This window comes from Cibotium barometz, chromosome 4 (genome assembly GCF_041138505.1).
Source record: "Cibotium barometz isolate CiBa-2024 chromosome 4, ASM4113850v1, whole genome shotgun sequence".
Taxonomy (NCBI): domain Eukaryota; kingdom Viridiplantae; phylum Streptophyta; class Polypodiopsida; order Cyatheales; family Cibotiaceae; genus Cibotium; species Cibotium barometz.
Window position 1 is genome coordinate 58539322 of NC_141049.1, and position 27605 is coordinate 58566926.

The 27605-nt window shown below is 40.3% G+C and overlaps 1 protein-coding gene across 1 annotated transcript; it reads right to left on the reverse strand.

The window, feature by feature from the left end:
• Nucleotides 1-3998: 3998 nt before the first annotated feature.
• Nucleotides 3999-9795, reverse strand: LOC147639435 (uncharacterized). The gene is made up of 11 exons (XM_086791303.1): nucleotides 9506-9795; nucleotides 8982-9333; nucleotides 8447-8568; nucleotides 7862-8315; nucleotides 7660-7775; nucleotides 6637-7531; nucleotides 6023-6481; nucleotides 5755-5943; nucleotides 5380-5610; nucleotides 4698-5242; nucleotides 3999-4624 (listed from the first exon to the last, which is right to left on the reverse strand). The coding sequence occupies exons 2-11, from the start codon at nucleotides 9210-9212 to the stop codon at nucleotides 4165-4167; spliced, it is 3702 nt and encodes a 1233-aa protein (XP_086647429.1). The 5' UTR covers nucleotides 9213-9333; nucleotides 9506-9795; the 3' UTR covers nucleotides 3999-4164.
• Nucleotides 9796-27605: the final 17810 nt, after the last annotated feature.

The following is a 27605-nucleotide window of genomic DNA, read 5'->3' on the forward strand; positions in this document are numbered from 1 at the left end:
AGAACTAAAAGGAAACTAGAGAACATATTGTAATCATCCTACTATTAAACCCAGATAGGATACCCCGAGAGGTGCGTATCATCTCAACTATCAAAGATTGATAGCACGAATTTTATAGTCCAAGCATACTATGGGTTTCCATCAAGTCCTTAACCCATAATCGAATGCAGAATTAGAATCACATAGTATGGTGAAAGCTATCATAGGAAATAGCGAGTCGCTAATGATCTACCTGAGAGGAACAAGAACTCCCGCCTGTTGCAAACACAATAGACATGGCGCAAGAACATGATTACACAGGCTAAGTGAGTGTCAAAGCACTCACCATTCGCTGCTATTTATAGGTGGAGTCAAGCCGATATGCCACTAAGTACCGCCATGAAAGCTCTATATCAGGTTGTCCACTCCTCAATGTATTAATTACAACCAGCCATAGCTGATCTGAGCTCAGAATGAATCTCATGTCAGGCACAATTCCATTGCATAGAATTTTAATCCATAATTAGCCATGGGCCAGCTAATGTTTAGAGTAAATGATGAGATGTCAGGTGAGCGATGCCACATGTAGAGTGTACGAGAAATGATTGAGGTAGGTGGCATGTGTGAGTCCTACCCTATTCTTAGGTGCTTCTATGAAACCAAAACCTTCCCATTTATACCAATAACAAGAGATTTACCCTAGATGCAAAAAATTATAGGTGTAGTAAATTATTGAAAATGCGCCTATCTGTGAATTTTCCCAAATTACCAAGTAATTTGTGTGCATCAACCCTCCGGGGATTAAAACCACTATAAGGGATGCAAAAAAAATAAAATTGTGCGAGTGTGTGTGTGTGTGTGTGTGTGTGTGTGTGTGTGTGTGTGTGTGTGTGTGTGTGCATGCGTGCGTGCGTGCGTGCGTGCGTGCCCACCCCCTACCCAGGCACCATACTCATAAGAGTTTGAGGCAATAGGCCCCATGAGGATGGGCCTACTGCCTCAAAAGATTGATAATCAAAGAAGGATTAAATCTAGCTCCATGTCATTCGTTGTTAGCTAGGCTTGCAATGATTACATTAAGTGCGTCTTTTTCTCTAAATCCGTTGTTGCAAAACTTATTGATAAGTTTGGATATCTCCTCGTAGGCAACAAAAGGGTTAGTAGAAGAATAAACAAGAAGGTGAAAAGGTCCCAGAACTGCTTTTAGGCTTTGGATAAAAGGACGGTTGCTTTTTTCTTTTTACAAACTCAGAAGGTACAATAGGGAGTTTTTCACGTTTCCAGGTATACCGCGTAACAAAATTGCCTGTATAAGGGCTTAAGAGGAAAAATTAGATATTCAAAATTAATTTTAGTGACAAAAACAGTGTCATCTATCTTTATCCCATTACTCCAAGTGGGTTCTATAGAGATAAAGTTATTGGATAGATTTCTTTAAGCAAAGAAGCAAACATAGGGTAATTAAGGTTAAGAATATCATCCATGTATCGGAAGGAATGTGTAATGCCTTCTAACGTGGATTTGTGAATAGTATCCGCATGAGATGTAACAAAGCAGTATTCAAAATAAGCAAAGTATATGTTACACATTATAGGGAAACAAGAGAACCCCATCGGAATACCTTTGGCTTGTTTAAAGACTTGTGAGCCAAGTTGAATAAAATTGTGGTTAAAGAGCCAAAAGAGCAAATGTTGCATCTCTACACCATCAACTGTATCTAGGAATGTAGCTGATTGTTTTTTAATCCAATGGGGAAGGTTGTGGCTAAGGGATACCTTAGGAAATCCTTCTTTCTTTTTTCAAATATCATGTTGCATACCTTGTATAGTATGTTCATGAGTCTCGTTTCCCCTATTAGTGGGATATTTTCGTAGCATTGAGTGATATCCGCAACATAAATGTGAAAGATAGTATCTGGAAGATTAAATATGACCTCGGTAGTGTTTCTAATAATCCAAAAATGATTAGTTTGTATTTTAAGAAAGGTTTTAATCTCTTGTTGCTTTTGGTTTCTTTCTAGAAGGAAATGAAGGGGATTCATTGTCAATACATGGATTTAGAAGAGCATTTATGAACTTTATCCCTTTAAATTGACCATAATAACATGTGTGTGTGTGTGTGTGTGTGTGTGTGTGTGTGTGTGAATACATGCATACATACATACATACATATAATATATATATATATATAATATGTGTGTGTGTGTGTGCGTGTGTGAACACATACATATATATGCATGTTACATACATACATACATACATACATACATACATATATATATATATATATATATATATATATGTATGTATGTATGTATGTATGTATGTATGTATGTATGTATGTATGTATTCACATACATATATGTGAATAATTACACGTGTGTGTGTGTGTGTATTTATTCACACATATATAATGTGTGAATACATACATACATACATACATACATACATACATACATACATACATATATATATATATATATATATATATATATATATATATATATATATATATTGTACACTATTTATGTATACACACAATGTGTGTGTGTGTGTGTGTGTGTGTGTGTGTGTGTGCACGTGCGCGCACAACCTTCTTTATTGCAAGCAACATTAATCATGCACGTAGCTTGTGTTTTTCTTGAAAATCCGATAACGGTACATTAAATAGGTTCTTAATTCCCAATAACGGGCGTGAAAAAGCAACCCTGATCCCAAGTTCCAACCATCATGTCATGGCTTAGATGCTGAAGTCCACGTGTTGAAGGTGGGAAAAAGTCCACCTTTTTTTTTTGAAGGTGGGCAAGATAAAATGCGAGTTGTGAACACCAGTTGAAGGTGGGCAAGATTTAAAAATGTTGCTCTATAAAAAGAACCTTCCCTGCCCCTTTGAGACTATTCTTGTGAGTTAAGAGGGCAACGTGATGTTCTATGGGTAACATGATGTACAAGCTTATTACTTTCATGATTGTGGAAAAGAGGCCTTACTAAACTTTCTTGATGATTAATTAACTCAACTTCTTCAACTCTCTTTTAGAAAGAACACTATCCCTTCTTGATATTAAATAACTTGCTTTTTCCTAGCACCGTTCCATAAAAAAGCATATTCTGAAAAATAAAAACCTTTCTCACAAAAGCCGAACTATTAAAAAATATATACCTAGATGAACCAAGGAACATGCCCAAATTCACCTTTTAGGAACATGCATGTTATATACTCATGATAGTTAACCCACAAGACTATATAACTATCAACTCCATTATGCATAGTATGGACTAGATACTAAGACATCCCCACTAACATCATCAGTGCCCAATAGTAGGTGTAGAACTCTGTATCAAGATATGCTCACACACACATAAGCGCATATATTCACACAAAGCCCTTCATACTGAGTTCGTACTAAGTTCCGGAGATGCAAGGTAGACTCGGCCATAATGAAGCCTAGCTAGCACTCAGGGAAGTAGCAAATAGAAAGAATTAGAGCAGCAAATAAGTAGTTGATAGGACAAATGCACCGCTAAAAATAGAATATGCACAAAATCAACTGGCCGCCGCAACTCGGACGAAAACTTCACAACGTGAAACCTGCGTGTCCGCTAATACTACTAAATTATATACATGGATGCCATGCCCAAATTCACCTTTTAGGAACGTGATTGTTATATACTCATGGTAGTCAACCCCCAAGACTATACAACTATCAACTCCATTATGCATAATATGGACTAGATACTACGACATCCCCACTAACATCATCAGTGCCCAATAGTGGGTGTAGAACCCTGTATCAAGATATGCTCTCACACACACTCCACACACATACACACACATACAAGCATATATTCACACAAAGCCCTTCGTACTGAGTTTCTGTCAAACCTCCGGAGTTACAAGGCAGACTCAGCCATAATGAAGCCTAGCTAAACTCAATTAAGAATAAATTCTGCCGTATTTAAAACTCAATGTATAGCAAAGGTTGGAGAAAATAATAATAATTTGCAGAGAGCTATTCGACAAGAGAGAAAAGGGAAGCTTTTATACATATTTTAGTCTTTAAATACAAATTCTCCCACACATCTTGCTGCAGGGACTGACATCAATAACCGATTGTTCTTCCTGTACAGACCACATATACATACATAACTTCTTATATGGCTTCTAAAAGAGAGAACTCTAAATCATTTAATCAGAACCAACCATAGAAGCATACCAGGGCCCATGGACCAGACAGCTAACAGATGCAAGCCTTTCTAAGCAATGTCCTAAATTTACAACTGATTCTTGAAGGCATGTCGCCCCAATGCGCTGTAATGCAGCGGCAACTAGCGCCAGACCTTCAGACCCCTTTCCTAGAAGAATAATGGCCCTCAAGCCTGACTGAATCGCTGCCGACACTCGTTTGAAGACAGCATCATCTGGGCAGAGACTGCGGGTAAGCACCCGGGTCATCAGGTCACCCTCTGTTGCCCCATCTGAATCTGATTGATGAGAAACCTTGGCAAGCAAATCACCAATGTGGGAAGTCGAGACTCCTGGATCGTCCAGGATGGTATCAAGCTGCTCTCTGCCGCTCTTCAAGAGGTTATCCAACTCAGTGCCAACCAACCCCCTTCCTGCTGCATTTTGCCGTAAAAGAAGAAGCCTGCCAAAAACAGATGGAATTAGCTCAAACTTTTTGCTCCCACTGAGACCACAACTATGTTAAGGATACTGACCCTGTTGTGATGATAATGATGCGCTGATACTCATTCTGCGCCTTCCTTAATCTATGTATGTTCAACCTCAAAGTTTCAGCGATAATGTCTTCAGTTACTGCTTGAACTCCGCTAGCAAGGTGCAGCAACCCTAATCTTATACATGTCTCAAAGGATCTCCATTGTAGAACCTGACGCTCTTCAATTCCTGCAGCGGATTCCATTGTAGTTGCAGCAGGTTTACCGACCACTACTCTACCACCAGTACGCATTGATAATGTGGGTGGAAGACCCCTAGAAGTCCCTTTCCCAGGCACAGTAGCCCAGTATGCAGCTCGTGAGCCTTCAAGCTCTTCTTTATCCTGCTGTATGGTTTGCTGCACGTCAACAAGCCACTCGATAGTCTTAGGAAGCTTATCAGACCAACTGACTTCTTCACTCGAGCTTGGGTCAGGAAGGCTGTGGCGTTTGGAGAAAGCTTTTCGCAAGTACTCAACACCTGCAGATCCTTGAAGGATGGGCGCAAGTGCTTGAATCCGTGCAGCACTAATGTCAGCCTTCAGAACCTGAGCACACAGGAAAAAAATGTAAATTGTAAATACATTACATTAGTCATGAAACAAAAGGTACATCCATGATCATACTGCATGCACTAGTGAAACCACCACAGGATCAAAAACTACACAGAAAATTAATGACACACCTGAATTTGTTGCAGCACAAACCGCAAGCCTTTCACTAAGGCTAGTGCAAAAGAGCTCCGACTCTTTTCACCCAATTGAGACGAGATTTGAAACAACTCTTCGACCAAAAGTTCATGCGATGCTCTTGCATCATTGTCTCTAGCAGGTGCTCCAAGCTTAAGGACCATGCTCAGTGCATAATCTAGAAGCTTCCGAAAATATTCATAATCATAATTACCAGACTCCAGAACCTAGAAAAGAGAATTACAACCACCTTAAGTTACTCTCACAGTTGGCATTAAGAAGCACAAGCCAGATAGGCATGTGTTTCTAGAAACCCTGCCAATGCTACCCATAATCCACCACAAGAAGTGAATGAGGAAACCAATGACTACCTGAGAAAATATTTCGACATCCAAGCATTCATTCAGTTCTTGCTTCCAGGCATCTGGTACAAGGCTGTCTAGCTCTGTTTTCATCTCCTCTAGAAGTCCAATGATCCGCTTGTAGTCGGGGGGATCTCTGCCCAGTCCTTCCAGGACCCCGTTCCAGAAGGCATCCTCTATTGTTTTCTTAATTTGGGCCTGCATTTGAGAATCACTAGCAATGAGACAAACGACTCTGAAAGTATATGCTGTTAGGGAAACACAAATCATAGTTCACCTGGATCTCCCCAAGCTTGCCAGTGGTCTTGTTTGCACCATGAATTGCATCAAGAATATTCCAATTTGGCTCATGAAGCATTTCGTTGACCAGTCGCTCATTATCAAGAGCTTTTTCGTCATAAGCAATGGTTGACTCTGAGGGGAAAGCAAATGCAGAATGCTCCACAGAGCTCTTTTCAACTTCTCTAGCTTGATCAAAAGAGCTCAAAAGTGATTTTGGTAGATGCGCCCCCTCTTTCGGTTCGAGATTGAATGAATCTGAAGCAACTAGAGATGGAGAAGCAGAAGCTTTTGAATTCTGTGGAGATGCAAATGGCGAGGGTAAAGGACTGCCTTTTTCTCGGGCTTCTGTGCACTGATTGCGAGCTTCTGACAATGCTGCCTTCATTCTTGCAACACCTGCGGACCCTGTCAGATGTAAAATTCTCTCTCTTAAAAGCTGTTGATCCTCCAATACCTACAATTCAAAAAAAGGCAATTAGAATTGAAACATAAAAGGTATAGAAGTTCAAGCAAGAATAGGATACGTGAAAAGAGCTGGATTAGCACAATCTGAGTAATGATTCATCCATGAACTGCATTGCAACCCAGTGTAACACACTTTCTGCATACCTGCTGTTGGATAGCTTGGCTATCATGGCTTGCATCCATTCCATTGTTTTCAGATGGGAAGTTGCACTTTTGTAGCATGGAAAGCTCCAATTGGCAAGCAACTCGTATCAGATCTTCTTCTAGTAGGTGTGCATCTTGCACCTTCCAAGCTACAAATTGATATAAATATGAACACCAAGCTGCATCGAACTCTGCGAGCTGAGTAGCAAAGGGCTTTGTTGCAGAGTTTTCTGCATCCCAACTTGTCTTTCTTTCACCAGCAAAGCTAGGAGATGATGGCCCAGTGACGGACGTCGATGGAGGGCCTTCCAAAATGGTAGATACCAATGCCTCAAACTCGGGGACAAGCTTCACAGCAGCTTCTGACAACGAAACCTCACGCTCTCCTTGTGCACTAAAAACAGCCTCTGGATGGCCTATTATCATGTACGCACAAAGAAAAACCCGAGCAGGATACCTCTCCATCTCTTTCTCTTCAGCTTTCTGAGAGAGAGTTCCTTTTCTTGCATTTATATTGATCTGAGCCTTTGCAGCATCCTTATTACCCCCCTTTGTTGAGTTTTGATAAGAACCTTTCATTAATCCTTGTGAATGCATTCTCTGCCCAGCACGGTTTCCGCCATGTACTCCTGCTTTTCTACTTGGCGGAGAAAGCCGCTTCAGAAGGTGGTCAATTTTGGCAACATTGGAACCGCTTGCTGATGAAAGAATGAATCGACTCTCAATGCGTGCGAGCAAAGCCTTCACACTACGCAAAGTAGCCAGGGATGTGATGCGACCAGCCAACTCCTCAAAGGGAAGAGAGAGGACAGACTGGTGATTGATATTGCACACAGCAAAGTCTTGAGCCAGCATTAGTGTTGTACGCCTTGAACACCGAAATTGTCTCCAGCACCTGTCACCAAAAAGTAGCAACATTAAGGAGATGGGCAAAGCCAAAAATAAAAATTCATTGAAGCAGGCCATCCTAAGAAAGAATAAGAATGCATTCAATGAGCCCACCAGACCCCTTTGGACCTTTACCTTGTAAGCTTCCTACAAAGACGATCACCGTGCTTTTTCATCTTGTGACCATTATTGTGGCAAGCACCCTGGCAGCCTCCCCGTTGTCCAAGATACTCTGCACGTAGTCTTTTAGCCTGCATGCACAAAAACAATAATTAAGAGTAAAACCATAGATAAGTCATCAATCAAGGTTTCAAAAGCAGAAGGCATCATCTTATACCCTCTGCAAACGAGCCTCCAACAACTCCTTTTTGTTTCGCAACTCCAGCTCCCTTTTCCTCCTGACAGCCTTTGCAACCTTCCTTGCCTGTAGAACTAAAGCTTGAGCACGTGTCCTCTCTGCCCTCAGGAGACTTTCCCTTTTCTCATCAGCAGCGGCTATTTTCTGGCAAATCAAAGCTCTAAGAGCCTCAACCCGTTCCCGATCCTTGTCCTCTTGTGTTGTTCGTTGCAAGATAGAATGTGCCACTCTTTCATGTACAAGTGCCCTCCGCTGCTTCTCTGCTTCTAACAAAGCCAACCTATTCGTTTCAGCTTGCTGCACACGAGACTCCACCCTAGATTCTAGCTCTTCGCGCTCCCTTTCTGCACGAAGCTGTACCTCAGCCCTTGCAGCTGCTCTCAATTCTTCTAACCTAGCCAAGCGCGTTTGCTCCTGAGCTAAAAGTTCCAACCTACACACACACAGCACATGTAAGGCCTATTGTTTAGAAAAACCTCTCTTTGGTATGGGTGGTTAAGATAATGTATGAAGTACCACATTCAAAATTACAAGCATAAGCTTCTGTCTAAAAAATAACAGCACCTTTTCTGTTCTGCAGCAACAAGCTTGGTCTGTAAGCGTTCTGCAAGATTCTCGGGTTGTAGTAAGCGTGGAGGGCTCTTCACTTTTGGTCTAGCCTTGTTAGCCAACCATTCATGGAATTGCTGCAAACAGAGACAAATGACAAGCCAAAACATAAAAACTTTGCTTTACAAATAAGATAAAGAGGATGCAAGTGCAAGTGGATGATAACAACAAACCAAGTGACAAACCAAATGATAGCATATAAACAGCAAGGCCCAAGTAAGAGCAAAGAACCGAGCATGAAAACCTGATATATTTCCAATACCTGTGAGAGTGCAAGAAAAACCCTAACGTAATTTAGCATGAGGCAGAGACGCAGGAGCAACACTCATATAAGGGCACGTACAATAGTAGAAAAACAGATTCCCACACGTAAGGGCAGCAGACACACAAAAGGAGACAGAACCCCAAAAAGAAGCATACACGAGGAGGTTGAAATGAGAAGGACGCAGATATGAGGCCCCAAATAAGGAGAATTTGAGGTCGAGCATACCTGGCGTCTTGATTCGGCCTCCTTAAGTTTGGCTTCGATTTCTTGGAGACTGGAGGGAGATTTACTTCTGTTTTCGGGTGTTTCCAGCAGCCTTCTCCGGACCCGCTTGGGAACGGACGGCGGAGACACGGCCACGTCAGAAATCTCCACCTCGAAGGCAATCCCAGCCGCAGGGCTGCGCAACATGTCCTCACACACGCTAGGAAGATCCATACTCGGAGACGCTGCCATCAACACACTCCACAAAACAAAACAGGGGCAAAGCCCTCGCCTATGTGCGCGTATATGTATATATATATATATATATGTTTTTGAGGGCTAGAGACGTGTAAAAAGCTGAGTTTTTGTACACCTACAGATCACACATCTTTTGGTTAATCTCAAAAATCCAACAAAGGCACATAGCTAAATAGCCCCACCATGGCATGCATAATCTTTCATTAACCCGATCTCGGATTTCCACTGTCTGATGAGAACCCAAGCCTCAAAATCCAGAATTGCAGAAAAGTTTTCCGATCACCGACCTTTCGGTTGCTTGACTTTGCGTTCCGTGAAGCGAAGATTAGGGTATAGGGCAGACCATCAGACTTGAAGCTTAGGGATTTCTGTGTGCGCAGAAATAAGGGCTAGGGTTAGGTAGGGTTCACGGAAGCGTCTAGTGCGATGGAATGAGCGTGAAGGTTCGGGTTTCGCGAGAAGAAAGATAGCACTGTGAAAGAAGGCATGTTCTTTGTGCGTTTTTGTAGAGAGAGAGAGAGAGAGAGAGAGAGAGAGAGAGAATGTGAAAGCGGAAAGACCATGTCCATGTTGTTGCGTGTTGGATGCCACGTGGGCGTTGGCTTTTCTCCTCAATTTTGTTGGTGCAATAATAATTGGTCCTACGAAGTTACCGTTGCACGGTTAGTTGGTGGGTCGGCCGACCGGCCGATTTTATGTTGAGTTAATTTTGCCTCACATTTAGATAACCCTATTTCTTATCTTCTACACACACATTACATACTTGTACAATGTACATGATGATGATACATACAGATATTCTATCTCTAGCTTTTTAATTTTTATATATAAGAATGATAAGAATGATGATAACATATTGCTACTTATGTAAGTCACTCAATTGTATGTGTGCATTAATAATGTACACATAATTAATGCATTAAATGTATGTGTGCATTAATGCCTGCTAAAGCAATAATGCTTTGGATTCCTCGCCTGCCTCCCCTCCATCTATAGCACACCCATGACACCACTGTCTACCTCCATGTGCCACCCAAGTTGCATGTGTGGCCCAGCTTGCTTCTATCCATGTGTACGCCTACCTAATGATGCATCTAGACCACCCCAACCCACACTTAACATATGAAGTTTTCTTGCACAACTAAGAGAGCGAGAGAGATCCATGCACACACAAGAGAGCGAGATGAGAGAGAAAGAAGAGACTTCTTTCTTTAAATTACAAGGATTTTTTATTAAACCTTACCCCTTACTTAGGAGTGGACTAGTTCAATGAGCATGAACATTCTATCCATTAGGCTATTTCCCCCACCCTAAGAGAGAGACATCTTGTGCAATTGAGAGAATGAAAAAAGATTGTATAGGACCCATGCCTACATCACCTACCTTGCATCAAGTTGATTCACACTTGCATCATTGAATTTGCACTGAACTATTGCACGCTTCTTCACGCTAGCGAGGAAGGGGCAACCATAGAGGAAGAAGTGGAGAGAGAGAGAGAGAGAGAGAGAGAGAGAGAGAGGGCTCCAGCACAAAGTTTCATAGATACAGCAAGAGAATCAAGGAGAAAACCATGGAGAAGATTTTTCATACCGAAATAGATTCTTCCAAATGAATGTTCAAAAATTAGTTCTAAACCTTCATCACCTTAGCCATTTATTTAGAAAACATGCAAATATAAAGTTATTAATGGAAAAAAAAAACGTTTTTGGTGGCTTATTATGTAATCATATATATCACATGATATAGCAATGTAGGCTTCCACCCACTAACTTGTGTGAAGAATGCTCCCTTAAATCAACCCCCATGATCATGGTGCTCTTGAGGTCCACAAAAGAAATTAACTTGAGGCACAAGTGAGGTAAAAGCAAGCCATGCCATTTTATATTTTGGTCTTGCCTTGATAAAAATATTAAAGAGTTGCTATCATGGAAGATAGTACGCATTAATAACCTTTTTAATGATGCAAGACAAGCAATTAAAATTTATCCTACTTTGTATTGCCTTACCATATCAAAAGGGCTCTACTATATTCATGTCAATGTTTATACATGTGATGTTTTGCATCAGTTAGCTCGAGGACAAGAATAACATGTGTAAAATTTTGAAAAGTCTTTGCATGTACATGAACTACTTTAAGGACAACATACATGAGCTTCAAATGAGATTCATGGAGTAAAATTGACTATTAGAACTTCAGCAACTTTGTGCACAAGTTGAATTTAGATAGTGTTTAGATTTTTAAAAACAAAATAAGATGGTGCACAAGTTGAATTTAGATGGTGTTTAGATTTTTAAAAGCGAAAATATTAAAGGAGTTGGACCTACAAAAGATATGGAAAAGTTGAGCCTACTTGGACCTCTACATTGACATGGACAAGAATAGTCATCCTCCATGATGTGTAAACATATATCAATAATCTAGAAATTTGTAACTATAGTGAGCTTAAGTTACTCTAAACAATCTCAAGTAGTTTTTATTCCTTATTCTTGGGAAAGATAAGGAAGGAAAATGTGGCAATCCATCATGAAGAATGTAAAATTTAGAGCAAAGGACCTATTGGATGTGAGCATTTACATAAGCAAGGGACCTATTGGGCATGTATGTAAGCAAATGCTCATAAAATGTGGTTGGGAGTTGAGATAAGAATGTGTCAAAAAGGGGGGTGGACCTACTTGATTGAATATAGGAGGCGCACATTACTTGGCCCCTATTGGATGTGCACATGTACATAAGCAAGGGACCTATTGGATGTGGGCATGCACATTCTTGTCAAAAAGGGGGGGATGGACCTACATGAATGTAGGAGGTGCACGATACTTGGCCCCTCTATCCTAACATTGTTAAGGGGGGGGGGAAAAAAGCAACACACTAAATGTAGTCATGCTTTTGACCTTACCCTTCTTATGTTTCACTAATAAAGTCAAGAATAAAAAAAGCACAGACTTGTCATCCTTAACTATATGATGGAGATCACAATTGCTTGCTTGAAACAATACTTGAAACTAAGCAAGCATCACACTTTACCCACATTTTTATATGTAAGCTATTCAAACATGACATAAGCAACTTGTGAGCAAACTTGCCAAAACACATCACTAAAGAGAATTTTATCAAGTATTGAAGTCACCAAGTACTGAGTGCACGTTAGTATGCTTAAGCTACAAAGCGTTGTGTAACTTGACATATGTTAGTATGCTTAAGCTACATAGGGTTGTGTAGCCTGCCATATGTTAGTATGCTTAAGCTACAAGGGTTGTGTACCTTCCAGGCCCCACCAACAATAACTAGTTTCTCTAACTAGCTAGGCTACACCCATTTGTGCAATAGAGGTGTCATGTGTTTTATATATTGACTGGCACCCTTTGTGAGCTATAGATGTCCTCCTCCACTAGGCTTCTACAACCCTTTGTTAACTATGGTTGTCCTCCTACACTAGGTTTTTGAAACCCTTGTGGGCTACAGATGTCCTCCTCCACTGTTTTGGTACCCTTTGTGAACTATAGATGCCCTCCTCCACTAGGTTTTTGCAAACCCTTTGTGAACTATAGTTGTCCTCCTCCACTAGGTTTCTAAAACCCTTGTGAACTATAGATGTCCTCCCCCACTAGGTTTCTACAACCCTTTGTGAACCTGCCCTTCTCATATATTCACTTTCTTCACCACATTTTCTAGTGGCCAATGTTGTTGTCACTCTACTAAAGCTATCAACTATGGGTGTGCACTAATGAGAGATCCACACAACTATGAAGGAGGGACCCTTTAAAGTTTGTAAACTAGCTATTTAAGGATAATAATTATTGTGTTAGTGAAGATGGGTTGTTGGGGTGTTGCTTTTATAGCCACATAGAAGATTAATGCAAGCTTGCTTGGCAAAGCTACATACAACTGCTATGGAGTCGAACATAGAGATGTTAATGTAAGCCAAGCTATGCTACTTATTTTCTCACGAGAACTAATTTAAGCTATAGCTTTGCACATAAATGCATAGATGGAGATAATGTTATCTATTGTTATGCCTGCTATTACACAAAGATGAGACATTTCCAATTGTAGGAGAATCTCTCTCTTTTTATCTCACGCTGGCTATCAACTGAGGCTCTACTCAAGTATTGTGCCCTCTCTCTCCCTCTCTCTCTCTCTCTCTCTCTCACACACACACACACACATCATAAATATATGTTGCTTTGAATCTTTTGAAAACCCTAAGTAAGAGAGAAGAATCTAAGAGGGATAATGAAAGGTGTAAGAAAATACACTAAGAAAAACTTAATCACAAGAAAAATTACTTGTTAAAGAAAGCGATATGGAGAATAATGCTAAACTAGTGATGCAAACCAAAGTTACAACTTGATAGCGTATGCCCCATGTGTGCATGCTCTGCGCTAAGAAGCTTTGATGGCAATTTAGGTAGACTCTAGACAAAGGAACATATAAGGGTGTACTATTGTAATGAAGGTAGATCAATTGAATGATCTGGATATAAAATGAGGATTACAAAAGTAGTATCCAGGGTTAGTTGTATCATAGGTTGGCTAATGTCACTGAACCAAATGGACTAAACTGTCTATATCATCATATGACTAGAACCATTTTAGACTATAACAAGGACATATAGTCTTTGCATAGCTTTTCCAAACCCATTTGAGGACATCTCTAAGTTCCCAAACTAGGCCTCATAACCGAAGGATATGGTGTCTCGGGGGAAGATCTCCTTCTACCCAAGAGTTTGACCAATCAGCTTGCACTAACATGCACCCTACCTAGCATTCTGCCAATTCTACATAAGTTGTTGTGTCCTGGCCATCTGGCTACGCATGGCTAACATCCTAGTGTCTAAATCGGGGACTAAGATGGGCATTCGAGTGCTCATCAACACAACGGCTACTCCTTATTCGCGGGGCATTATGAAATATAACAACCTATCTATTGAAGTCAAGACCTTACCTTAGCCTTGCCGAAGCATATGTTGTTGGAGTCACAAATGCAACTTCCCAATGTGGGCGTGCCAGCTCGTCCATTATGTCCTCACTCCATTGTCACACCAAAATCCTCCTTTACTAATGGGGTGAAGGTAGAGCTCTCAACGCCTAGATGGAGGCAAGAAGAGATGGTCCTTCTCTCTCACGAAAGATGGGGAGGAATGAAGAAACTAATGGAAGAGGTGAAAAGATGCAGGGGAGAAGAGAGCTTGAGCTCTTGCAAGCACACACACACTCACAAAACCCTAAAAGAGAACACACAAGGTGAGAGGCTGAAAATCTTCTTCTTCTTCACACAACACTCAACACACCATATACAAAGATAAGAGTACACACAATATGAAAGGTACTCAACCAAATACATACTAGGGTTCTCTATAGTGTGAACCCAACTAAATGAGCTGGCGCTATAACTATGCCAGTCTCTAGAATGGCTGTCACACAGCCTGTCATCCCACTGGCCGCATATCATCCATGATCTCACCAACCATGCCAGTGGTGTAAGTGTGGGGCCTATCCCCCAGGCGGGTCAGCAGTGTCCACTACCTCACTAGATGAGCTCGATATCTCAACACTCCCCCTCGAGCTCAACTCCATCTCATGTATACCAAGCAAAGCCCTAAATCTGCGGAGCTTCTCTGTACCCAATGCTTCGATGAAGATGTCAGCGACCTGATCCTGTGTACTGACATAAACAAGGTCAACGTCTCCTGCCAAAACCTTCTCTCTGACAAAATGGTAGTGGACCTCTATATGCTTCGTGCGAGCATGAAAAACTGGGTTCCTAGCCAATTGTATACTGCTAATGTTGTCACAAAAAATGACAACTTGTCTATCCACTGATAGACCCAAATCTGCAAGTAGCTTTCTCAACCAAGCTACCTCACATGCTGCCATAGCAGCACCTCTGTACTGAATAGAGCAACCGTAGGCTGCTTCTTGCTGCTCCAAGTCACAGCAGCACTCCCCAAAGAAAACATGAAGCCACTAGTAGATCTTCTATCTGAGATACTACCTGCTCAATCAGCATGCCCAATCAGCATCTGTGTACCCATGTACACATATCTCTGTCCCAGTTTCATATAAAATAGTCCACAATGCAAAGTAGACCTCACATACCTCAGTATGTGTCTCAATGCATCCAAATGCGGCTTCCGAGGAACCTGCATAAACTGACTCACCAACCTAACAGCATAGCTCAAATCTGGCCTGGTGATGATCGTCATGTAGATCAAGCTTCCTACTATGCGCCTATACATAGTAGGATCCTCCAAAATCTCTCCTGAATCTGCACTCAACTTGCCATTCTGATCCAATGGCACTGAGATAGGCTTACAGCCTGTCATACCATACTTGGACAACATGTCTAAGCCATACTGTCTCTGCAGTAATCCAATACCATGTGGTGACCTAATCACCTCAATGCCCAAGAAATATCTGAGCTCCCCCATATCCTTCATCTCAAACTTATGTCTAAGCAAGATCTTTACATCAAAGATCTCTGCATCATGGTCCCCCGTAATGATCAAGTCATCTACATAGATGACAACAAGCACAACCCCTCTATCACTGTGTCTCACATACAGCGAAAAATCTGCATTGGCTACATGAAAGCCAATAGTGACAAGATATTCAAAAATCTTGTCAGACCATGCTCTTGGTGCTTGTTTTAAGCCATACAAGGCTTTCTTCAACCTGCAAACATGCTTGGGGTGACTCACATCCTCATAACCAGGTGGCTGCAACATATACACCTCTTCTTGCAAATCCCCATGCAAGAATGCATTCTTTACATCCATATGATGTAAAGACCATTGCTTTGACGCATCCACTGCTATCACAACTCTCACTATTGCCATCTTGGCAACTGGGCTGAAAGTTTCCTTATAATCAATGCCATATGTCTGCATATATCCTTTGGCTACCAATCTAGCCTTGTACCTGCTTATGCTTCCATCACTGTTATGTTTTACTTTGTACACCCACTTGCATCCAATGGCTTTCTTGCCTTCAGGCAATTGCACTAAATCCCAAGTCTCATTTCCATATAGTGCATCCATCTCCTCATCCATAGCTTTCTCCCAACACACATTTCCAATAGCCTCATCAATGTATGTGGGCTCTACAACAACCTGTACAACTTTTGCCATATATGCATAGTGATGTGCCACATAACCATGGTAAACCTCTACACAGGATTCTTCACTCTCCCAGATGTTCAAAGCTTTGCATTCATGGCTTCCATAGCCTTCTTTACACCAGGTGTTCTCATAGCTGGTATCCCAAGATTCTCATCAAGGCTCATCTCTGAGCCACTAGACTCTCCATCAACATGAGAATGCCCTGCAAAAATGTCAGGCATACTAAGGGGCTCAATCACTTTCTCTTTGCCTTTATGTGATGTACTAATCACATTTGCAGGACTGGTATTATGACGCAGCCTGCCACTCCATGGTTTGGAAAGTTGCTGCCTGGGGCATTGGTGAGGCCAGCATAACCTTATAAGCATATGTTTCCCACATCGTATTAAATGTTGTTTTGTGCTAGTCTTCTGGTGCTATGGGCACATGATTATAACCTGAAAACCCATCGCTGTAAGCTTCTTCTCCTGCTACCCATTCCAATACATGTTCTAGTATACGGTAGTTGGGTAGTGGTCTTTCCCGGTGGCCGCATTGACCTTTTTAAGATCAACACAGACCCTTAATTTCCCATTCTTTTTTGGTACAATCACGATTGGTGGGAGCGAATCTATGTGCTCGATTTCATAGATGAAATCCATAGCAGCAAATGAGTTTATCGATTTCATCCTTTACAATTACTACATATTTTGGATTCATCTAATATGGCTTTTGCCTGGATGGTCTTGATCTGTCCGTGTTGGACCACCTCGGGTGAAACCCTTCATTTTAGTGTATTTTCAAGCAAAGCAATCTTTGAATTCTTTGAGGCGAGTAATGAGTTCTCGTTGTTTAGCTGTAGTTAAATCCTTAGCAATATAGATACGTTTCGGATCCTCCCCTGGCTTAGCAAGGTCAACCTCCTTAACTTCAACTAGTCCATCATAATATGTGGATTGACCATCTTCCTTTACCCTTTTAGCCGTTAGTTGGACCACTTTTCGTTCGTCAATGTTGTATGTCTTAAAATGGTAAGGTACTGAGAGTCGGTTGGCATGTCGTCCTCCTCATCTTTTGTCTTAGCCATCACCTTTTTAGCCTCTCGTCGACCTTGGCCAAAGCCTTGTATTTTTTTCTACATCCTCCTTTCGTGAGTTTAGGTGCTTCCGGCTCTTGAGGTATCACCTTCTCCTCTCGTTTTCCTTCCAGGGTTATCTTACTTAACTCTTCACCCCAATTCTTAGAAAAATCCTCGTGCACCTTAGTGACCTTGAGATATCTCATCCACCACTGGGCGTGAGTGAGTTTACTTCGTATAATAGGGCATTTTGTCAAGCAATATACCTCTTTTGTTTACGCCATCTCCTGAGGCATTGGGTGCTATTGTGACCTTGTGATCCAGAATCGTCTATACCGCATGTTTCATCCTTCGTTTCTTCTTCTCTTGGTTGCACATCTACCATGCATACTTAGGTGGTAGGAATGTTCCCTGATTTAATGTACCGAGTTCCTCTCTGGAAGGCAACACATCTATAGTAGCAAGCACGTGCATCCAATTTTCATTGAAATCCGGGGGTGGAAGCGACGCATCATTGCGGCCTCTTCCTCGTCCCGTGCATTCTCCTCCATTGGTTAGCAGACTTGTAGAGATGTTATTAAAACCCTAAGATCTCTCTAGATAATCACATGCATAAACATGCATAAATCAGGCATAAACTCTACCACACCCAACCACCCTGAGCCCAAGGGTTGCACACATGAAATATAATGGAGTACCACATACCTTAACCTTAGTGTCCCATACCACCAAGAGGTATAACTCCAATACAACAGCACTCAGCTCTATAGTGAAATGGCAAGAATGTAGATACAATCATCTACACAAGAGAACATCCCTTGAGTGTGTCCCATGCCCCTATTATAGGAGGGCCCTCAAGTGACTCTTGACTCTCCATTTCCCATGTGACCCTTGGATGCCTGACCCTAACCTTAACCCTTAAGGTTAGTCCTAACCCATGCTCCACTAGAGCTTGTTCCCATGCTCCCATGCTCACAAGCCTAATGTGGGTTAGCCTAGTAACCGTGCTAATTCGACGTATAACTCGAAATGGACCACAATATCTAGGAGATAAATTTGAGCATTTTCCCGTTGATAAAGTCTGAGAGTCTTACGAACTTTTAAATACACCAACGCTCCTGGTTCAAAAGATCGAGATGAGCGTCCTCTATTAGCATAAAACCGTGCTCTATCCTAAGCACTCCTGATAGAATCCCGAGCTTCAATCAGCATTTCCTGTATATCATGCAAGGAATCCCTCGATGCATCAAGCTCAATGTCCTTAAGAGACCGACATCAATAGGTGCTCTGGGTTGATACCCATACATAAGCATGAACGGACTAAAACCTATAGCTGTATGTTTAGAACTGTTATAGGCAAATTCCATCAGTGGAAGATACTTTTCCCAATTTGATGGTTTTCCAGAGACATATGCACGAAGCATATCCTCTACAGCCTGATTCACCCGCTCTGTTTGCCCATCAGACTACGGATGATCAGAGGAACTCATACTCAAAGTTGTTTCCAATTTCTTGAAAACTTCTTGCCAAAAATTAGCCGTGAACTTAGAGTCCCGATCGCTCACAATATCAGAAGGTAGACCATATAGTCTAAACAGTTGCTCGACAAATTGGTACGCCAATTCCAAAGCTTTAACTGTTGTTTTTGTGGGTAAAAACCTAGCCATCTTTGTCAATCTATCCACGATTACCCAAATGGCATTGTGACCCCTGCTGGTATGTGGAAGTCCCGTAATGAAATCTATGGAGATACTTTTCCATTTTCTAAATAGAATATCCAAAGGATAAAACTAAAGCCAAGGTATGCTGTATGCCAAGATGTCTTGCCGATGGTGCGTCATGACACTAAAATAGGATCCTTAACTTAATTTCCGGCACATCCAGCATGTAAACCTGATCATTTTGAAATAAAAGACCATTCCGAAGAAAAAATTGGTTGGCTTTTTCTTTTACTAGGTTTTTATCTACTTCAGAGTTGGACCCTGATTTTGCCAAATTTCAATATTTTCCAAAGAAAATATCTGTGCTGCATTTTTCCCTGAGTGAATCGTACAAGTTAGAAGTAATCTCAGTGAAGCAAAGTTCATTAACTTCACCAATTCGACTCAATGCATCAGCAATGCGATTTAAGCTACCCTTTTGTATTTAATCATAAATCGAAATCTTGCATCAACTTAGCCCATCTGGCTTTTCTACCTTTTAAGTCCGGTTGATCACAAATACACTGTAAAGATTGATGATCTGTCAAGACCATAAACTGGGACCCGTAAAGATACTGTCTCCATGCCTTTAAAGCATAAATGATTGCATACAACTCTTTCTCCTGAACTGGGTACCTAGTTTGTGCATCATTGAGTTTCTTACTCTCGAAGGCCACGGGCTTCCCATCCTGGAATAAAGCTGCGCCTACTGCAAAATCACTAGCATCAGTCTCAACAATGTAAGGTCTACTAAGATCTGGCAAAGCTAACACAGGAGCATCTTGAACTTTATTTTTCAAAATTTCAAAAGCCTCCTATAACTTATCATTACAACCAATTAGAGAATCGGACTTTTTATTTTTACCTTTAAGAAGATTGGTAAAAGGTACAGTCAACTTCGAATAATCCTCATCAACAGATTTTCAAAGAAATACCACAAAACCTAAGAAAGATCTTAGCTATTTGATCGTACGCGGAACTGGCCATTCCAAAACCTTTTGGATCCGATCCAAATCTACACTCAAGCTATCCCGAGAGATCTTATGACCTAAATATAACAATTCTTTTTTAAAGAAATCACACTTAGATAATTTACAATACAGTTTTTTCTTCCTGAGCCTTCCTAGAACCTCTTTAAGATGACTCTTATGCTCATCCAAAGTTTTACTGTATATCAAAATATCATCTAAGAAAACTACCACACATTTTCCTAACAGATCTCGAAATATATCATTCATCATTTGTTGGAAAGTTGCTGGTACATTAGTGAGACCAAAGGGTAACACTAAAAATTCATAATGGCCATATCTTGTCCTAAAAGTAGTTTTAGGAACATCTTCCTTTGCTATACGGATCTGATGATAACCGGTTCGCAAGTCAAGCTTTATAAAATACTTAGCTCCATGCAACCTATCAATAAGATCATCTGATCTAGGTAATGGGTATCTATTTTTAATTGTAACCTTGTTAAGACATTTATAATCAATACACATCCTCCAGGTACCTTGATCCTTTTTCTTAACTAGGAGAACTGGTGCACCTTAAGGAGACTTACTTGGTCTAATTTGACCCATCCTCAAATATTCAGCTAGTTGTTTGGCTACCTCATCCTCCTCAGATTGGCTAAGCTGATACGGAGGAATACTAACAGGTTCTGCCCCTGTTACTAGCTCTATTTTATAGTCCACCTCTCGTTTAGGAGGTAATCCATGAGGCAATTCATCAGGAAATACATCCTGAAATTCGCTTTTAATGGAACTTAACACTTTACTTTCCCAAACATCTAAAGAAACAGTGTTTGCATCAAAATGAATACATGAAGACACTGGATCCATAACCAACTGGAAAAGTTCATAGTTAAAAATATCTTCCATTAATTCCAGCTCATTGATAAAAGTTTCCTTGGGTACAACAATGTTTCCTTTAAGAGTTACAAGGCTTCCATTGTGATGGAAAGACATCAAATGTTTGACCCAATCAATAGAAAAATTCTTATTTTTGCTATGAAACCATTCCATTCCCAAGATTATATCCACATGACCCAAGCTCATGACATGAAAATCAAGCCTATTTGAGTACAATTGGATGTCTAATGGTAATTTTGACACCTTCTTGTCCCAAAATTGGACTTGTCCTCCAGCCATCCTGACCTTGTACATGTGATCATTCTGCATGGTTTCCAGCTTCATCTTCTGTACCATAATATTGTTAATAAAATTGTGAGTACTACCAGGATTAAACAGAATATGAACGTGATGTCCTTTCACTGATCCATAAACACGAAATAATTCGTTTGGACCATAAATGTCTTTATTGAAAGTATAATCTGAACATTGGGTTCCTTCAAGATGCAAAACATTAACTTCAGAGAATTTACCTTGAAGTTCTGTAATGTGTACAGATTTCCTTGGAATAAACTTTTTAGGTGCCGCCTTTTGACTAGGCGCCGAAGTTGTTGTAGCTTCATTCAAAGGGCAAAATTTCTTTGTATGCCCTTTCTCTTTGCACTTAAAGCATGTGAGTTTTTCCTTACAAACTTTGGTTTTTTGCTGGCATTGTCACCATTTTTTGGTTTTGGTGTGAAACCCAATTTCCTTTTTTGTCCACTGTTTGAATAAGTGAACGTGGGTTTCTTTTCACTTGACGTTGGTTTTGATGAATTGGCGCCAACCATTGTCTTATGAAAAACCTGAGCAGCCTGAATAGCACTCTCAGCCGTTTTAACTTTGCACTTCTTCACCTCATATTGATAATCACGAGATAAACCATTGATGAAAATACCACACAAAGTATGATCATTAGACTTGGCTTTAGCAGCCAACTGTCTAAACTTTTGCACATAGTTATCAAAAGACTGATTAGCCGTGCTATTTTTAACCAACTTGGCAATAACTTCGAATTCATCCTCTGGTTGGACAAATTCCTTCTTGAATGCAACTTCAAATCCTAGCCAAGTAGTGGGAATAGAATCTTCTTTTAGATCCTTCCACCATGTCAAAGCTTTCCCCTTTAATAAACCCTGTGCCATTTTGCAGTTTCTGCACATCAGTGAAAGGGTGAAAAGCAAAGTGTGTATTCCACCTGTTAATCTAGGCATCCACACATTCTTGTGTCTTCTCCTTCTTCTCTCTGCCATACACCTTTGGTGAAAAAGACGGAGCAACTTCTTTGGTAGCTGTAGATGAGGTGGCTAGAAGAGCTTTCTACAGAGTTAAAATCTGCACCTTAAGTCATTCCATCTCATCATGGCACTTTGCTATAGTAGCCTTGAGACATTGTGTCACCTCCAAAAATTCGCTCTTTGCTACCGCCTCCTCTTCTTCTTCATGGAACTTATGATCTTCCCTTCTAGAGTTGGGATGATCACTCATGTCATCGACATTGTCATTGACCGAGAAGTCAATATGAGCCATGGTAAATGAGTTCTCTATGAATCTGGATCAAACTTTTCTTCACCTTTCCCTTGACCCCTCTTGACCAAAAGTTCTAGCAAATTAATTTACTAGAAACAACTGCACATAAGAAAAATGCTTTAATTAGCATTTGGTGGCTAGACATTAGCTAAAAAATCATGAAAACATCATCTAGAATCAATCCAAACGAATAAAGTATTAATACAAAGCATGCTCGCATTAATAATATGCGAATAACCCGCATTTGTTTAGTGTGAGTACATTAAAACGTACTATAATACCAAATATCCCTCAAAAATAAGAATTCTCGAGAAAAAAGAATTACCATGATTTTTTCCTAGTTTTCCCTAATTTTTTAGGGCCTCAAAATATATTAATTTTGAAAACCACCAAAACCCATCTTATGGCACTCCAAACCTATAATTTTTTCAGAAAATTTTTAGCAAGTAATTTTGCCAAAATACCATTGATATTTAAAAAATACCAATTTCCAGGATCTCTAAAAATAATTTCTAGAATATTTCTAATTTCTCATGAGAATCCCATCGTCCATGAAATTTCCAATTTCATGCGACAATTCTCAAATCCAATGAAAATTTTAAAAAATTTAATGGATTTCTTAATTTTTGGGCTAAAAATAGATTTTTAAAAGAATATGAATGGTCATGGGTGCCTGAATGGACATGCCACATGCTAATCACCAATCCCAAATATTCCAAAAAATTAAAATATCCTTTGTCTAATTTTCCACTATTTTTCATGAATTTTTTAAAATTTTTAATTCACCCCGAACGTATTTAGAATACGAACGGTCAAAAAAATTTCAGAATTCCAATGGTTTTCTCGGAATACGGAAAGCCCACAATTTTGGAAAAATGACTAGACAAAAAAATTGGAATATGAAAGGTCAAAAGTTTCCAGAATCCGAAAGGTCAAGAGATTTTCCAGAATCCGGAAGGTCAAAAGATTTTCCAGAATGCAGAAGGCCATTCCAGAACGCGGAAAGCCAAAAGATTTTCCGAGAATGCGGAAAGCCAAAAGGCTCAAGGAAAAAAATTTCCAGAAGAAAGAATAAAATTTTCAGAGAAATAATATATTTTTTTCAAGATTTTTTTCCTTTTTCCAATTGAAAATAACTTGAAAAAAAATATCTATTTCAAATATATATATTTAAAAAAACTTTTAAAAAGATCTTATTAGCTTTTGGTTAAAAGCTTTAAAAAAATTTTATAAGGGGGGGGGGGGGGGGAATTTTGCCCGCCGGGCTGCTGCGCAGCCCCCCCTTCCTCCCCACCCCCCCTCCCCCTCGCAGTCTGTGCGCTGAATCCAAAGAGAGGGAGAGATAGGTCTCCTCTCTCTTCTCTTCTCTCCAACTTCTCCAATACTTCCTCTCTCTACCCTCTCCTTCTCTTCTCTGTTAGAGATTAGAGATGGATGATTAAAGATTAATTAATCATGTATTAATCATAATTAAATTTAATTATGATTAATATTTAATTAAATTATCCTATTAAAATGTGTTCATACGCATGAGAGAGAAATAGAAGATAAAAATTCAGATTTTGGGAAAGAGAAGAACTTTACGCACACAGGAGAGAACCCACGCATCAATTGACTGCCCCACATTGCTTTTTAGCAAAAAAAATTGGCACAAAATCGAAAACATACCCGCGGACCCGCAAAATGCATTAAAAATACATTTTTAACCATAAAAATGCTCAAAAATTTTCTAAAAATTTCCTAAAATTTTTAGAAATTTAGGGAATATAATGGAGTACCACATACCTTAACCTTAGTGTCCCATACCACCAAGAGGTATAACTCCAATACAACAGCATTCAGCTCTATAGTGAAATGGCAAGAATGTAGATACAATTATCTACACAATAGAACATCCCTTGAGTGTGCCCCATGCCCCTATTATATAGGAGAGTCCTCAAGTGACTCTTGACTCTCCATTTCCCATGTGTGACCCTTGGATGCCCGACCCTAAACTTAACCCTTAAGGTTAGTCCTAACCTATGCTCCACTAGAGCTTGTTCCCATGCTCCCATGCTCACAAGCCTAATGTGGGTTAGTCCTTAAGGTTAGTCCTAACCCATGCTCCACTAGAGCTTGTTCCCTTGCTCCCATGCTCACAAGCCTAATGTCGGTTAGCCTCCTAGTATATGCACATATAATGTGCACATAACAGACATGGTTCGTTTGGTGGTGACCGAATCATTTTCAAACAATTTCCCTTCCATTGGGTGTGCCTTCCACATTTGTAGATCAATCTTTAGAAGCTGTGAATCCTTTCAAAAATATACTTGATCTAATGTCCAATCATGCACCAATTTGGCTTCCCTCATGAAAGGTCTGCCTAGGATAATGTCATATGAATTCGGTTGGTGCAGAAAGTTCATTACAACAAATGTATGATGGTAGCGGAATGAAAAGACCTTAGGTTTGACGTTTTTAAATAACCCCATAGGTCTTGAAGATGTTCCATTTGCTATCTTGATGATTAGATCTACTCTTTCCAATTCTGGTTTACCCCAGTTTTCCTAACATCGTTTTGTAATGATGCTCACCCCCGCTCCTCCGTCTAGGATAGCTAGTGCTTGGTATCCATTATGGTGAATTTGGATTGTAGCATTTGTATCATCACTCTTATAATACTGGCCTAGTTAGTTGACAGGTATTTTGACAAATTTGGGAGCCCCTTCCTCCTCAGGTAAGGTACTAGGTTTTTCTCTGCTAGAGGTGACTGAGTATCCTCTACTGCAATGGACATTGGGTTTAATCTTCCCTCTACCCAGTCCTTAATATCTGCCCATAATGTCGGCGATGGTCCCAACGGCATTTTGACGGTGGTGGACAATATGGTTGCATTCTTCTCTCTCACACACATGCATGCATGAAAGAGGCACTAGAGCACTCTCTCTCTCTCTCTCTCTCTCTCTCAAAAGCACAAGAGTTCTCATAGAACAAAGGGGGATTGTATCATTTCATTATGAGAATTGCCTTTTATTATTCACACTTGGGCGCCCAAAGCTTGCTAACTAAGGCCTTAGGTGGCTAGATTCTTAATATAACTTTTATATGCCTTTTCATGACACTTATTAATGTTCTCAATTGGTGGAGCATTAATCCAAAATGGGATTAACACACATATATATACATTGACCACCAATGGAGTTCAGAGTATGCTTACTCTCGAGCTCAGACAAAGTGGCAACACATGAAGGCGCGGCCACCTAGCGTGCCTTCATCCCCTAGGATTGATTGTGACTACTTCCCGTTAAAACCCACGCCCAAGACTTCGAGTGGAGGGTAGTTTTGATATTTCACCTCCCACAGAGATTACCTCATGGAACATTGAGGGTTTTGGGGGGGGGGGGGTCAATGCTTTTAGAGGTGAGACATCCTTAGAGGAGAGCTCCATAGAGCAGCAGTCAGGGGACCCATCAACATTCTTTTTCTCCAGAAGCACCATCTTTCCAATGTTAGAAATATAAGCCCAACTTGTCCCTTAGCCATAAATCAAATGTGCATAGGATAAAATGTTAGCCTAAACTAAAATCAAAGTGTGTAGCATCTCTTCACATGTCCATCCACATGTCAAGGGGCATCCCTACATCAAAGGAGCCATGGAGCCCCTTTAGGAGAAGCATCGAGCTCATCTACATCATCAATGATGTCATCTAAGATTGGATCCAAAGGCTATATAAGTCCATGTAGCACTAACATTTGGTAATGAAGCAATCCAGTGGTTTCTCATATTATGAATGGCTCAAATCTCTTCCCACCTTGAATTCGTTCATGGTATTAGAGCCAATTACGTTCCCAAGGCCCTCATTAAGTTAATTTAATAGTTACTTAGCATATTTATTAAGTTATTAATCACCCACTATTAGTGGAGCCAAAATAGGCCTTTCCAAAATAGCACCTACCTACATTGGAGGGCTTCCACCGCCTTCTATAGGCAACATCTTGGCACAATTTCTTCATAAAGAACCTTCATCTACTTAAGGCATAGGTCTCCATCACATCAACACATCAATTGTTTGATTTTTTCGTTGCTCGACCCGGCACAACCATTTCCCCTAAATTGTCATTGTTTCTCAGTAGTAGGCGACTGCTACACTGCTTTGTTCTCTCTCAACAAAAGCAATTGGTTCAATTCCTTTGAGTTATATGTATGCCCTAAGGTGCTACCTTCCTCTAAAAGGGCTTGCCAAATGGTGTAGCCAATCTCCAATGCCAAGTCGATTTGTAGATGGAGGTTCTACTCTGCAAATTTTCTACATAAGTATTTTTTAATGCTTGTTGGTGGTAATGATCTTGCTTAATCCTTTTTGAATGATCATACTAATGTTATCTCATGCACTAAAGACTAATCCTCTACTTTGATTAAGCATTTTCAAATCTTATTATCCACATAGATGATATATGTGTATGTGGTTATGAAGCTTGAATGCCACCTCTTGTAAAGGGATTATATACACTGCCCTGAGTCTATCTTCTCATAGGGGTAAGACCTCCCTATCTATGGAATCTACATCTATTATGGCTTCTAAGTGTCCAGATAAGTTCAATGCCATCTCCACCATTAAAAAAAAAACAAGAAGAAATGTGCAACCTGTGGGAGGATTAATCACCAAACAAAGGATTGCTTCACGAACAACCCTCGTGTGCACTGCGAACAGACAAATCATCCATTACAAACGTGATATATTAAGGAGAAGAAGAAAGAGAAGGTCAACACTATTGAAGAAACACACTTTTTAGAAGTCTCCAATTTTGTTGAACAACCTGAAGATGATGATGATTCCTATGCTTTGTAAAAAGGTTGTCATTGTCCACTCTTGTATGGTCAAAACTTCTTTCCCTTGTTGTTTGTAAAGAGTACTCAAACCTTGTTATTGTATGGTTGAGAATCTAATGTATCAAGGGGGGATGCTGTTAGGTTCAAAACTTTTACTAGAGTGCCAAGTTTGGCTTAAGGGGGGTGTTAGAAATATAAGCCCAACATGTCCCTTAGCCATAAATCAAATGTGCATAGGATAAAATGTTAGCCTAATCTAAAATCAAAGCATGTAGCATCACTCCAC